This window comes from Henckelia pumila, chromosome 2 (genome assembly GCF_033568475.1).
Source record: "Henckelia pumila isolate YLH828 chromosome 2, ASM3356847v2, whole genome shotgun sequence".
Taxonomy (NCBI): Eukaryota; Viridiplantae; Streptophyta; class Magnoliopsida; order Lamiales; family Gesneriaceae; genus Henckelia; species Henckelia pumila.
The window spans coordinates 957037-972226 of record NC_133121.1 but is presented as its reverse complement, the minus strand read 5'-3'; the positions used below and the strand labels follow the sequence as shown (position 1 = coordinate 972226).

Below are 15190 nucleotides of genomic sequence, written 5' to 3'. Positions count from 1 at the left end.
AATAAGTGGTAATCATGAGGAAAATCTTTCATACAAACATCAGAACATCAAACACGTACAGTATTGATCATATATATTATCAAACGAAGACAAAAATAATTCACATTTTTTCATGCATGTGCACGTACAAATTATTGAGCAATTTGAAAATTAAAGTAAAAAAATCAGATAATTTTATTGTTAAAATTAAAAGAAATCGTCAGACAAACATCAAATATCAAACGAATACAGACTGTAATTCTCAGAAAAAAATTTAAAAAGGAAAAAAAGTCATTTCACGATATGTGATCATTTGGGTGCGAATCTGGACTTGATCTTCTGAACTTCGGGCGTCGCAATATGGAACGCCTTTGAAAGAACATTATCCGGCACGGGCGGCGATGCCCCAAACAAGGTGGTGGCGATGGACTGCGTGCCCGGAAGCTGACTGTTGAAGGCGGCGATCACGGCGGCGGGAACTCTGCCGTTGTTCTTCTGGAAGTGGACGAGGCCTCTGGGGAAGACGAAGATCTCGCCGTTTTTTATGGTCTTGGTGTAGAGGACATTGGCGGTGGTGATGAAGCCCACTTCCAGCTCGCCGTAGAGGACGAACACGATCTCGGTGGCGCGTGGGTGAGTGTGCGGCGGGTTCAGGCCGCCGGGGGCGTAGTCGATTCTCGACATGGAGACGCCGAGGGTGTTCAGGCCTGGGATTCTTTGAACGTTGGCACCGGTGACCAGCGATCCGTACGTGTTGTTGGTGGCGCCGGGTTTTGCCAGCACGGCGGAGAAGAAGTCGTCCGCCGTCGTGTTTGACTTACACACGTATCCGTTGACTTTCACATCTGTTCCATTTTGGAGCCAAAAGTGTTAACCGGTTTTTAAAACTGTAAATAATAAATGTATATTATTTTAATTGTCTTCTAGAAGATCTTAATAAATACTTGGTGTGAAATCAATCCACGCGTATTTTAGGCGTACACAAAAATAATAAAGAAGTCAAATATATATATATATATATATATATATTGGTCCCTAAATTGATGGACAAAAATACATTTAAGTAAAATTACAAAAAAATATCCATATCTTAAGCAATATAAAGTAAATTAAAATATGTTCTTATGTAAATATTACGTACAAAATGAAATGAAATATAATAATGGAACAAGATATATATATATATATATATATTTAGATTAATTTTCAGTTCCCCAGCCATTCCTGCCCAACTCGTCCCCGACCACTAAAACACATTACCGGATTTTAGTTGTTTTTTTTAAAAAAAATTCGTATCACTAAAACCCACTACCGGGTTTTAGTTGTCGGAAATGAATTGAACATCATTAGTTGGGCAGCTAAAAATTTATATATATATATATACATCCAATCAAGTGGGAAAATAAGCATTAATCAATGTTAACGACAATAACTAAAGTAAAAATTCAATGAACGGCAACTATATATACAATAGAGTAAAACCGCAAGTAGTTGGCAATTTTCTTGGTGCATAAGTGAACAATGTTATGTTCCCTAATTGATTATTTATACAATAATGTTTGTTAGGACTATGGACTTTAAATTTATGAATTTCTATTTTTTTTTAACAAACATTGAGATTATGATAATATCTATATATCTACATATATAAAACCGATCGACAAAGAAGAAAAAGAAATTAATTGAAGGCGAGTGGAATGTGGACTTCACAGGTCAACCAAGAAAGAACAAACAAACTCATGAAGATCAAAAATCGAAGTTGATGCATCAAAATCACAAATAAATTTCCGATAAAAAAAACTAGTGTAGAGAATTGTTAATGAAATAATAGCTTGCTAAATATATATTTAGGGGGAAAAAACAAGGAATATAAATAATTTATAATACCAGAAGCAAGATCAGCCACACAGATATCTTGAAGCATGTCAGGATCGGCAGAAGCTTTTCCGGCGACCAAGATTACGGAAATTACTGTTATAATTCTACATGCGGCGGCGGCGGCGGGGGCCATGGCGGAGCTGGAATTAATTAAGGACAAGAAGACTAGAGAGATGAAGTGGGATTGGTTGGGAAGATTAAGGATATATATGTGCTCAGAGCTGAAAAGTGGGTGAGATTATTTATAACTGGGAAGATGGGATGTTGCAAATCTTCCTCATTAATGAACTTTTATTATTATTATTATTATTATTATTATTATTATTATTATTATTATTATTATTATTATTATTTTTAGATATTTCTTTTTTCAAGCTAATATTAAATAACACAAAAACTCAAAGATATATTTTGTGGGATGAATGTCTCAACTAATTCGACTAAAAATAAAATAAAAATATTAATTTTTATTTTACGTAAATAAATTGGATCAACTCATATTAAAAATACATGAATATGAGACCGTCTCATGCATAATAGTGTTTCATAAGAGACGTATTAGTCAATTGAATAAACTCTATTTTTATCTATCGAGAAGTGATTTTGTTACAAAATTATAATTGTGTTCTTTCTAGAGTTATCGTCTTCTCATCTTAAATTTGTAATTTTGTTGTCAATAAGATTATGTAAAAATCATCGACACTTTTTTCTCTGTTTAATTATATTAACACTTTATTTTTTAAAAACAATTTAGATGAAAAAAAATAATTAGATCGTGTTTGTTAAATCGACTCACCACAAATCAAACGATCGATTGACTAAAAATGCATAGATGGTCATGTCCAATTAAAGACCCAATTGCTAAATTGAATATACGAATTTAAAAATGCCGATAATGGAAGATTGGGGAAATAAAATAGATGGAAGAACATGTATAAAATGTTGAAGAATTTCAAAAATAATGTAAAGGATTTTGATTGACTTCAAGGCTTGTTTTGAAATATTATATTTTAAGAGATGTTTTTCTTATAAAATTTTTTTATTAGGATATAATGGAGAATATATTGTACAATATATATATATATATATATATATATATAAAAATTAAGAGATGATTCCAAACAATTGTATTTTTTTAAATTGACATGCATCCGTTCATGAATCAAGGTGTCCACCCGCGAACGGACACAAGTCGATCTCCGTAATTTTTGCAACAAAGATCATTATTCAACATCGACAATTAAATTTCTGAAAATATTAAATAAATTCAAAAAAATATTCTAACCGAAAATACAAAGTTTATATTTGACCGTAAAAGCACGAAACAAAAACATGCATGCCGTTTTGGACCCGAGATGAGGGTTTAAGTCCAAGAGAAGTGGATAACGAAAGATTAATAATCAATTGTGGAATTTTCCATTAGTCTCGGTCCACTTCTTTTATTTGTTCGCTTTCCAAGAGTTTCTGCTTCTCACATATTCTACTCTCAATGACCTTTTAGGATATGTCTATTCTAGTACATGTGCACTGTTCATTTTAAATACAAAAAAAATTTGTGTCGTTAGATCCCTATGTTCGAATGAGGTAGCATAAACAAAACCGAATTTTTTATGGAAAAATGCATGATTTAAAAAAATAAATAAATTATCAAATCAACTATATATACCTACTGCAGTTGGAGGATGAAAAGAAAATTTTGCAACAACTAAAGTTAAGTCTCACAAATTTCAGTTTTGTAACAAAAGCACAGCTATCGTTATTTAAAATTAATTAATTACAATATTGTTCATACTTCATATATACTGTTACAAAGCTGTTATCGTATTGAATACACACAATATTTTAGTTACTTTTAGCCAAAAAGCTAAAAATTGAGTAAACTGATTTCTATATTTTTTTAGAAATGGTATATATATATAATATATGCAACAATCCATATTTCTTTGAAAAAGAAACGATCGTACTATTTATATCTTTTGCTCATAGCATATAATTGTGAAAGTATTCCGCTTAGTATTATTAATGCATGCAGTGACGGTCCTGAGAAAAATGTGGCACGAACCGAGACAAAGTTAAAAATATGACCGTTTTCATTAATAATGTATATATATCATATAATATTAAACAACAAACACATTAAATTTTTTTTTACACATAGTACTTTCTAAAAATAAATTATTCAACAACCAATAATATTTAAAATTCACTCTTATTGAATTTTTAAAACAAATTCGTCATTTTTGACATTCGAATTAATATTTTTGCAAGAATGAAACTATTTAACTAAATTCATAGACAATATGAAATTGTACTAAATATTAACAAAGTTAGATTAAATTGGTTGGAGTGAGACATAGGAAAATGAGATAGAAGTTTAACAAATTTAGTGAACCATGAGAGTTTGTGATGATCTAACTCATTTGGAATAAAATTTGTGTCATAAAAACATATTCGCGATTTCTTTATTTTTTTATATCACTATTTTTAATTAAATTTATTTAGATATTAATATAAATAATAATTTTTTAAAAATAATCGGGACCCATTTTAAGATGGGGCCCTGGGCTTTAGGACCGCATGTATACATAAGTAAGATGTGAATTTAATATTTAAGCTATCATTTAATTGTAAACAAGAAACCTATAATTGAAATCCAACAATCCAACAACAATCTTAATTGTTTTCAGTATGTGGATTTCCATAATTTTAATTGAATAGTAATGACAACATATGTGAATGAACAATGCCAAAGTATTTTAGGTTGCGTTTTGTTTGGTAGATTTCAAATTCATGATTTCAAATATGGTCAAATTCATTTGGGTGAGTGTGTGGCGCCGGGTTTTGCTAGCACGGCGGAAAAGAATTCATCCGCAAGTTAACCGCCATAAAAAGAATCCTCGTGTACGTACCATATCCAATATAATTTCAAACCTATATAATATGTATGAACGGGAGGTAGCTAGCAATCCGGACAGCTAGTATTGAAAAGGTTCTTATTGTCCTAGCTAGCTACCATATAATCTAATAGAGTTAGTCTTTTATTTATTGAAAAAGATGGAAGTTCAACTTCAATGCTTAGCTCTCTACTAGACCTAGCCACGGTCCGGGTCCGGTCCGGGTCGGACTAAATTGGATCGATATAAGAACGGGGGACCAAATCAGGAATAAGGTCTAAAATGAGGGACCAAATTGAGAATTATCCCCTCATTCTAGCATTACTTTTGACTAAATGATTTTTTTTATCAGTTATATTTATAAAAATATTGTTTACCTAAAAAAAATATTTTATAAGAATTCAACATATGCCATATTAATATTATTTTTTAAAATTTTAACACATAATAAAAATTCTCGTTTATATATATTAAAATGTGAAAGTTTAATTTTAAAAATTTAAATTATACTTAATAAAAATAAATAAATATTTGTTAACAAAAATCAAAATTTTAAAAAATAAATATTAATGATGACAATATGTTTTAAATATATATTTTTATCAAACATAAAATATTTTCGGAATGAACTCATCTAGGTTTGTTAATATAATTGAATAACCTTCATAAAAAATAATAAAAAGATATTTTTATTTATGTTAACCAATATTTTTATAAATATAACCGATCAAAAAAATTTCATTTAATGACTTTACTTTTTTATTTTTGTCTTCTTAATAATTTTTTTGATGGACATCAAAAACGAAATTTAAAATTAAAATTTATCAATTTTGAGAAACAAAATTCCACATTTATAATAAATAAATTATAAGTTTATAAAAATATTTTTGCAAATTTTTTTATCTCAATATTGATAAATTTTAATTTTAAATTTCGATTTTGATGTCCATTTTAAAAATATTAAGGAGACGAAAATAAGAAAAGTAGAGTCATTAAATGAAATTTTTTTGATCAGTTATATAAATATTTATAAAAATATTGCTTAACATAAATAAAAATATGTTTTTATTATTTTTTATTTTATTTATTATAAATTTTATTTTTTAATTACAAAGTTGTTATATCAGTTGTTGACTTATTTTGATTTGTTTGGATTTATGAAGGTTTTTCAATTATATTAACAAACCTAGATGAGTTCATTCGAAAAATATTTTATGTTTGAAAAAAATGTATATTTAAAACATATTATCATCATTAATATTTATTTTTTAAAATTTTTATTTTTGTTAACAAATATTTATTTATTTTTACTAAGTATACTTTAATTTTTTAAAATTAAACTTTCACATTTTAATTTTATATAAACGAAACTTTTTATTATGTGTTTAAATTTTAAAAAATAATATTAATATGGTATGTGTTGAATTCTTATAAAATATTTTTATTTAGGTAAACAATATTTTTATAAATATAACTGATAAAAAAAAACCATTTAGTCAAAAGTAATGCTAGAATGGGGAGGATAATTCCCAATTTGGTCCCTCATTTTAGACCTCATTCCTGATTTGGTCTTCCGTTCTTACATCGACCCAATTTAGTCTCTCGGCTTAGCAGGTCATTCCGTTCATTTTGACGTTTAATTAAACGGATGGACCAATTGCGGAAAAACGACGAAAATCGAGGGACTAAATTGGGTCGATTTAAGAACGGAGGACCAAATCAGGAACAAGGTCTAAAATGAGAGATCAAATTGGAAATTATCCCATATATATATATATATATATATATATATATATATATATATATAAACACTAGTACTCAAATGTACGTGTTAATTTATATGGTCTATATATTAAAAAAATAAAAAATAAATGGTGCAAAAAGAAAAGACAAACGGACATTAATTGTGTATATATAAAGGCCTATGCAGTAATACACCCCTACAAATGGTTTATGTTTTGTGACATCCATCACTTTTACATCAAAAGTTGAAGCCCATTACAAGATCGAGCATCGAGAAATTATATCGAGTTCAGTTCTCAACATAGCAAAAAAAACTCAAAATAATCCTTCTAAAAAGCCAAAATTACCATTTTAGAGTCGTTTGAAAGAATGCAAGTTGTAATGTTAAAAAAAGTTTGTTTTAAACAATTTATTAAATACTTTGTATTCAATATTTTACAATGCAATCCAAATCATCAAAAGAAAAAAAAAATCAATACCGAAAAGAGACAAAATTTTTATATATAGAATTTGAAGTTTAACCCACATTGAATTCTCATTTGTGGGTGATTAAGCTCTATTAAGCTGATATAGAAAAATATTGAACACGGAAAAATGATCTATGACTTGTTTTTGTTTGAAGATGTTGATTGTGAAGGCTCAAGAGATTTGTTTGTTCTACACACATTGTGCTTTTCTCTTAACTTAACTGAATAATTTTTTACGATTGATTTCCTCAATGGAGTACTTGTCTTAAATTTGTAATTTTAATGTCAAACAGATTATTAAAAAAAATCGACTTTTCTCTGTTTCATTATATTAACATTAAATAAAAAAACATTAGATGAGAAAATAGAGTTATTATTAATGAATTGATTCTATGCCAAGGTTGCGGTTAACCTTATTTTCTAGCTCGAAATGGCTACGATAGATGGATATCCATGTCAAGATCATTTATGAATCTTGATGGCCTCGAAGTTGTATGAATCAGTTCTTATTCGAAGTGTTAATTACTCTATTTGTTGAGTCGAGTTTTAAATAGAGTCGATATGATTTATTTAACGCTTTCTATATGTTGGTTATACTGAGAATTGTTTCTCACCGGAGTTTATCCGGCTGTTGTCTTGTTTTGTATGTGTGCATGACAACAGATGGGGCAGGAGCTAGTCATCGATGTCATTGACAGTTGGGAGAGAGTCTAGCACGTGAGGCTCGGGTTGTAGATGAAGTTTTGTGAACTAGAAGCATCAAGAACCTTAGAACTTGTTGGTTTTGGAATGCATGTATGAAACTTGAGATAGTTGATGTTGTTTATCGTTATTTAGAGACTTGTTCGATATAACAAATGCATGTATAGATGCTTGAGACCTTGTTTATGTTTATATGCATGATTTGGATCTTATATATCATGTTCTAGACTTGAATTTGAAGGATTGAAATGGATTGAAGGGATCAAATTGCTGATAAAAGAACAGAGCAGATTTTTCGCCCATGATTCGCCCGGGCGGTAGAAAACAACAGCCCGGGCGCACCCCGGGTCTTAGCCTACTGTTTTGAAAAAAACAGGGGCGCCCGGGCGGCTTTTTTTAACCGCCCGGGATCACCCCTCCTTTGAAAGAAAAATTGTTTGATCCTTATTATTTTCTTATTAGATTAATGATGCTTATTCATTAATTGTCCCTTAAGATTTGCAATTAGCAACCCGAGGTCCCCACAGAATGAAACTTTAGACATCTTCAAAATCCAAGAAATACAAAATTTTGTCTTGCGATTGTTATTAGGGTGTACTTCGAATTCTGAAAATGAGTGCGTCAACAGCAACAATAGCAGCAACAAAGACGAACAAAGTCGAGGCGAGAGAAACTCTCTATCCGCAAGACGAAATTGCCCGTTAACAGTGCTCAACGTTGACGGCAATCGTCTCTAAGATACAACGACTAACGATCGTGATATAGCAGCACTACAAATATCACGAACTTCAGCGAACTAAAATAAGTTTCAACTTTTCTTTGAGAAAGTGAGGAAGAGATTTTTCAGAAATCAGAAATCTGATGCATACGTTATCAGATGTTTCTGTATATCTTTTCTATGTTATAACTATCGTATATATAGGCTTATACACAAAACAACACGTTTTAAGGCGTAAGGATGCAACCCATGACAGAAAAAGCCCATAAAGAGACGCAGCTTTTCGGACTGTAGAAGGCGCGCTCGGTCGATAAAATTTAGCGGACCGAGCGCCCAACATTTCCAAAGCCTACTATTTTGCTCAAACTATGGTGCGCTCGGTCGGTTAAATTGAGCAGACCGAGCGCCCAAATTTCATGAAACATTCTGTCTCGGCAGAGGAGGGCCGCACTCGGTCGGTTGTTTTTAACCGATCGACCGCACTCACAAAAATAATAAAATATTATTCTTGAACCAAATTTTATCCAAAAAAAATAATTTATCATATGACCTCGCCTCGCCACGCCATGTCTCGTCGTGTGTTTGTTGCATGGATTAGCGTCTTTCCCCTTTACAAAACATCAGGTGCCCTAAGGGCCCAATCCCTTAAACCAAAGTTGAATTATAAAAGGTGAAATATACATTGAACATGTTCCAATGTGGGACAAACCAAATCAAGTTTTTCCTCCAATTTATTTCACCAAATTCAAACTATTCCAACACAATTCAAATAAGATTTTCAAGCACATTTCAATTGTAATTCATTCAATAAATTTTTTTTCCAACAATATTTTTAAGAAATGATACACATATATGCAACAATCCATGTTTCTTTCAAAAAGAAAAAATCATACTAGTTTATATCCAGGGGCGGTCCTGAAAAAAAACGTGACCCGGGTCGAAGTTAAAAATATGTTCTCTTTCATTAATAGTGTGTATATATATACACAAATATAATATTAAAGAACATACACATTAGAAAGAATTTTACATATATATAGTTTCTCAAAATAAATTATTCAACAACCAATGTTATTTAAAATTCACTTTTATTGCATTTTTTTAAACAAAGTCGTCATTTTGACATTTTATGATGAATATTTGTGCAAGAATGGAACCATTTAACTAAATTTATAAACAATGTAAAATAATACTAAATAATGAAGTAAAATACGAACAAAAAATATACATATATATAGGAAAAATATAATAAATTAATGTAATATAAATTAATAAAATAATGATGCAACAATCCATTAATAAATGAAAAAAAATAAAAATAAAAATAAAAATTATACCTTTTGTAAAATTACTCAATTTTATAATCTACAATATGAGAAATCAACATAGTTTAATTGAATATTAAGTAAAAAAAACTTGACAGTATGTCTACCTATGATGCAACGGAGGTTAGCAAGAAATTTTTTAACATAGATTAAATTGGTTGGAGGGTTGAATGAGGAAAGAAAATAGAAGTTGAACAGAGTTAGTGAACCATGATAGTTAATTGTGGTGATTTAACTCATTTGGAGCAAAATTTGTGTCATAAAAACCTATTCACAATTTTTTTTATTTTGTTATATCACTACTTATTTATTAAATTTATTTGGATATTAATTTAAATGCTAATTTTTAAAAATAATCGGAGGCCCGTGTCAAGATGAAGCCTTGAACGGTCGCACAGTCCACCCTAACTTAGGGCCGCCCCTGGTTATATCTTTTGCTCAAAGCATATAATTTTGATGGCCTTTTATTTTGTATTACTAATGTGCAAATAAGTAAAGTATGGATTTAACATTTAGATATTGTTTAATTGTAAACAATAAACTTATAATCAAAATCCAGCAATCCAAACATTGCAACCTTAATTATTTTCTTTACCGCACGTGGAATTCCATATCATTAATTGAATAGTACTGATCATGATCACAACAAAGTGGCTTGAATGAATAATGCTAAATTATGTTAGGTTGCGCTTGGTTTGATATGTTTCAAATTCATGATTTCAAATATGTTTAAATATTTTTTTGTTGTTTAGACTAGTAAATCCATAAACTTCATATTCATATCCCTAACATTCTTATATAATATTATTTAATGTTAATTAATAACTGCATTTCAAGTTCCACAATAATGAATATGATGACATTTCAAATTTTTATATACTTTACGTAGTTTGTATTACTAATATATATATATATAAACTTGAAGTATGGATTTAAAAGTTGAGCTATATATTATTTAATTAACTGTAAAACAATAAAACTATTCGAATTAATCCATGGATTTCCAATTCAAGTATCAAGCGCAACCTTATATGAGTATTTGAGGTCAAATGAAAGCAGTAAATTTTGCTGTTTAGTTAACCAAATATGCAAGAAAGAGACAATTAAGTGTGTACATGTGATTTCTTAAATCGTCCAAAGTCGGGAAATAATGACACAAATTGTTCATGCATGTGTACGTACAAATCAAACAATTTGAAGAAATTAAAATCAGATTTTATTGATAAAATGGAAAGAAATTTGGAAAATCTTCAAACAAACATCAGGAGGAATCAAATTATCAAACGAATATTGAAAAAAGATCGAGTAGTGCATGTGAACTTTCATTTAATTTCATTTGGGTGCGAATTTGGACTTGATCTCCTGAACTTGGGAAGTTTCGATCTGGAAGGCCTTTGACAGAACATTATCCGGCACCGGCGGCGACGCTCCAAACAAGGTGGTGGCGATGGACTGCGTGCCCGGAAGCTGACTGTTGAAGGCGGCGATCACGGCGGCGGGAACTCCCCCGTTGTTCTTCTGGAAGTGGACGAGGCCTCTGGGGAAGACGAAGATCTCGCCATATTTGATGGTCTTGGTGTAGAGGACATTGGCGGTTGTGATGAAGCCCACTTCCAGCTCGCCGTAGAGGACGAACACGATCTCGGTGGCGCGTGGGTGAGTGTGCGGCGGGTTCAGGCCGCCGGGGGCGTAGTCGATCCTCGACAGGGAGACGCCGAGGGTGTTCAGGCCTGGGATTCTCTGTACGTTGGCACCGGTGACTAGCGAACCAGAGGTGGTGTTTGTGGCGCCGGGTTTTGCCAGCACGGCGGAGAAGAAGTCGTCCGCCGTCGTGTTTGACTTACACACGAATCCGTTGACTTTCACACCTGTTCCATTTTGGAGCCAAATATGTCAATTCCACGTCATTAACCACTTTTCAAAATTATCAATTGTCTTCTGGAAGCTCTAATAAATATATACATATATAGTTGGTACCAAAAATATATATATAGATATCCACGTATATATATGTAGCGTGCACACAAAAATAATTTAGTTTTTTTTTTTCAAAAAATATTGTCATTTTCAATAAATTTTTAAAAGATATGCATATCTTAATCAATATAAAGTATAAATGAATAAAAATTACCTGTTAACAAAATTTCAAATTACTAAAAGTGAAAGGAAAAAAGTATTTACCTATATTATTACAATATCAAATGAAATACAAACGTAGAACAAGAAATATATATCAAATTAAGTGGAAAAATAAGCAACCAATTTAACCACGTTCATAACTAATTAAACATGTCTTATTAGGTTAATTTGCAGCCTATGCCCTATTGGTTCAAGATTATAGTAATTTGACCGCAAGTCGCTGGAAATTTTCTTGGTGCATAAGAAAAACCAACATTTATATATACTATATATATAATTAAGACAAATTAATTACACTGAGATTATATATATAGTCTATAGACACACACACCTCGCAATCACAGGTCAATCAAGAAAGAACAAACTGAAGATCGAATCAAAACTGATGCATCAAAATGATACATAAATTTTCAAAGAAAATATAGTATATATAGAGAAATTAATTAAATTAGATATAGCTACTATATATAGAAAAAAAAAAAAAACAACAACAAACAGAGAATATAAATAATTTATAATACCAGAAGCAAGATCAGCCACACAGATATCTTGAAGCATGTCAGGATCGGCAGAAGCTCTTCCGGCGACCAACATTATGGCCATTACTGCTAGCATTCTACATGCGGCGGCGGCGGCGGCCATGGCGAAGCTTGAATTATTAAGGGCAAGAAGAAGAGAGATTTGAAGTGGGATTGGTTGGGAAGATTAAGGATATGTGTGTGCAAAGCTGAAAAGTGGGTGACATTATTTATAAGTGGGAAGATGTCGCAAGTCTTCCTCGTTAATGAACTCCTATTTTTCAGATATTTTGATTTATTTTTCGTGTCTAGATGCATATTAAATTAAATTAACTTTTTTTATTGTACAATTAATTTTGTTACATTAATTACGTTTCTGTCTGTCTTACATTTATAGATCTCCTCTTAAATTTAAAATTATGATGTCAAATGAGTTATGTACAAATTATGGACTCTTTTTTTTTCTGTTTAATTTATATATAATATGTATTCGTGGAACTACTAAAAATTTTGCAATAATTGTATATTTTTTTAAAGAAAATAGATACAAAAAGAAATAGAGTTATTATTAATGAAATGAATGTTTGTTTTTTTATAGAAGAAATGAGAGGGTTTGTTAAATATGCTCACCCACAAATCAAACGATTGACTAAAAAAATTGATAGATGTTGATGTCCAATTAAATACCCAATTACTAAACTAAACATACGAATTTAAAAAATTTCCAATAATTGAATGTGGAAATGAAATACATGGAAGACGTGTAGAAAATATATAGTTTATTGGTAAAAGCACGAAACATGCCGTTTTGGACCGGAGACTGGGATTAAGTCCAAGAGAAGTGAATAACATATAAAATTAATCAATTGTGGAATCTTCCATTAGTCTCGGTCCAATTCTTACTTGTTTGCTTTTCAAGTTTTTACCAGCTAGCTTCCCATGCTCATATTCTACTTTTCAATCATTTTTTCCTCCCATAATAATGTTTTATACTTCAATTATATTATTTTATAAATATATAAATTCCAACCAATCAATTTTTTCAAAAAAATTTAAGGTAAATTTGACATGGCCGGATAAATGTGTATGCAATAGATGACAATGATTTTTCAGTTTTTTTTTTATAAAAAAAAATGTGAAGATTCGACTCCGTCAAAAGATATTAATTTAAATTTAATAATATTCACAACACACTAAATTTAATTAACCTTTGGTTTTAAATATTTATTTTTAATTTAATCAAAATCAACTGGATATATTTTCCCATTATTTTAATGAACTTTCCAGGTTGTATACGAAAGTCAACTAACATCTATATCTATATTATTATTATATATGAAAAAGACGAATTGTATTTAACATTCATCGAACGGGGGAATCGATTAAATTTTACATGTTAAATAGATAATAAAAGATAAATATGGATAATGTATATATTAACCTTCACATTAATTTATAAAAGTTCTTTTGTATCGTGTACGCCGTACGGACTCATTTTAACCAAAATTACTGAATTGGTTACTTTTAAAGCAACATACAATATGATCTAGGAAAAAAAAATCAACATACAAGGTTTTTCTTTAATAAAATATATCATATATGGATTACAATTTCTAAAAATAATAAGTTTTGTTTAATGAAAAGATAATAGTTTTTAGCACAAACTTTTTATAAGCGCATCGAGATTTGTTAATGCTCATAGATAATTATCTTACTGTGTCATATGTTATTAATTTAATAAACAGTTTGAATACACATAAAAACAATTTCTACGCCTAATTTTATATATTATATTTATGGAAACAGTGTGTGATTATTTTTTTTTAAAAAAAAAACCCGGAAACAAATTGGTGATATATATTATATATATATGAAGCTTCAAATTTACTCTCATTTGTAATAATTTTATTTGAATATTATTTTACATAATATTCTTTTTTGTTTATAATATATATGTTATTTGGTTTGATCAACAAATCTTTACTTAATCCACAACTGCTTGTTAAAATATTGTGTACATGTCACAGCGTACGTCATTTAAAAATCATTAAATGACTAAGCACCTACTCACAAGGGCATTTTTATTTAAATAAATTAAATTGAAGGATCCCAAATTACCCACGTATAGTTTTTTTATTGTCGTTTTCCTTTTGGATTTATCTTTAATTATTAAAATAATATAGCTATATATTAATTAATCTTTTATCAAAATCACGACTTTAAAAACTCTAGATGCAATTATATGTTGTAGATTAGTAATTATTGTATATTAGCTGGTGGAAATTGTTTAGCGTGTTACTTTACTAGGCAACAACTTACGGGAAGGGGAACATGCCTACTTCTAGAAGCATGCCTCGAAGGTCATTTGACTCATTTTGCTTGACTAATATTCAAAAAACCTCAAGAGATCGATTGAGATAGAAATTGCCGCGATCGTGTTAATCTTTTAATAATTGACAAAAATGCTTGTGAGTTGTGACACAATCTCACGGGTTAATTTTGTGAGACGGATATCTTATTTGGGTTATCTTTAAAAAATATTATTTTTTATGTCAAAAATATTAATTTTTGTTATAAACATATGTAGGGTTGACCAGTTTCACAGATAAAAATTCATAAGATCATCTTAAAAAATACCTACGTACTCATGTTATATCGCTAATCATGTGCCAATATGCAAATAATATTTACCTTTACTAGGCGTAGAAAAACTAATTAAGCACTTGGTAGCTAGGTTGTTCCGATATAGTTGTGCGACCAAAATTAATTAAAATACGAGTACTATTTAATTTTACTTTCAAAAGCCAATTAAAGCATATTCGGCTAT

General features: G+C 30.0%; 2 protein-coding genes across 2 annotated transcripts; both read right to left on the bottom strand.

Annotated features, from left to right (window-relative positions):
* Window positions 1-156: 156 nt before the first annotated feature.
* LOC140881697 (germin-like protein 5-1) lies at window positions 157-2095 on the bottom strand. Its single transcript, XM_073287207.1, has 2 exons — window positions 1867-2095; window positions 157-824 (listed from the first exon to the last, which is right to left on the bottom strand). The coding sequence occupies exons 1-2, from the start codon at window positions 1988-1990 to the stop codon at window positions 289-291; spliced, it is 660 nt and encodes a 219-aa protein (XP_073143308.1). The 5' UTR covers window positions 1991-2095; the 3' UTR covers window positions 157-288.
* Window positions 2096-10809: 8714 nt separating this feature from the next.
* Window positions 10810-12575, bottom strand: LOC140882015 (nectarin-1-like). Its single transcript, XM_073287728.1, has 2 exons — window positions 12367-12575; window positions 10810-11574 (listed from the first exon to the last, which is right to left on the bottom strand). The coding sequence occupies exons 1-2, from the start codon at window positions 12485-12487 to the stop codon at window positions 11039-11041; spliced, it is 657 nt and encodes a 218-aa protein (XP_073143829.1). The 5' UTR covers window positions 12488-12575; the 3' UTR covers window positions 10810-11038.
* Between the last annotated feature and the right edge of the window lie 2615 nt (window positions 12576-15190).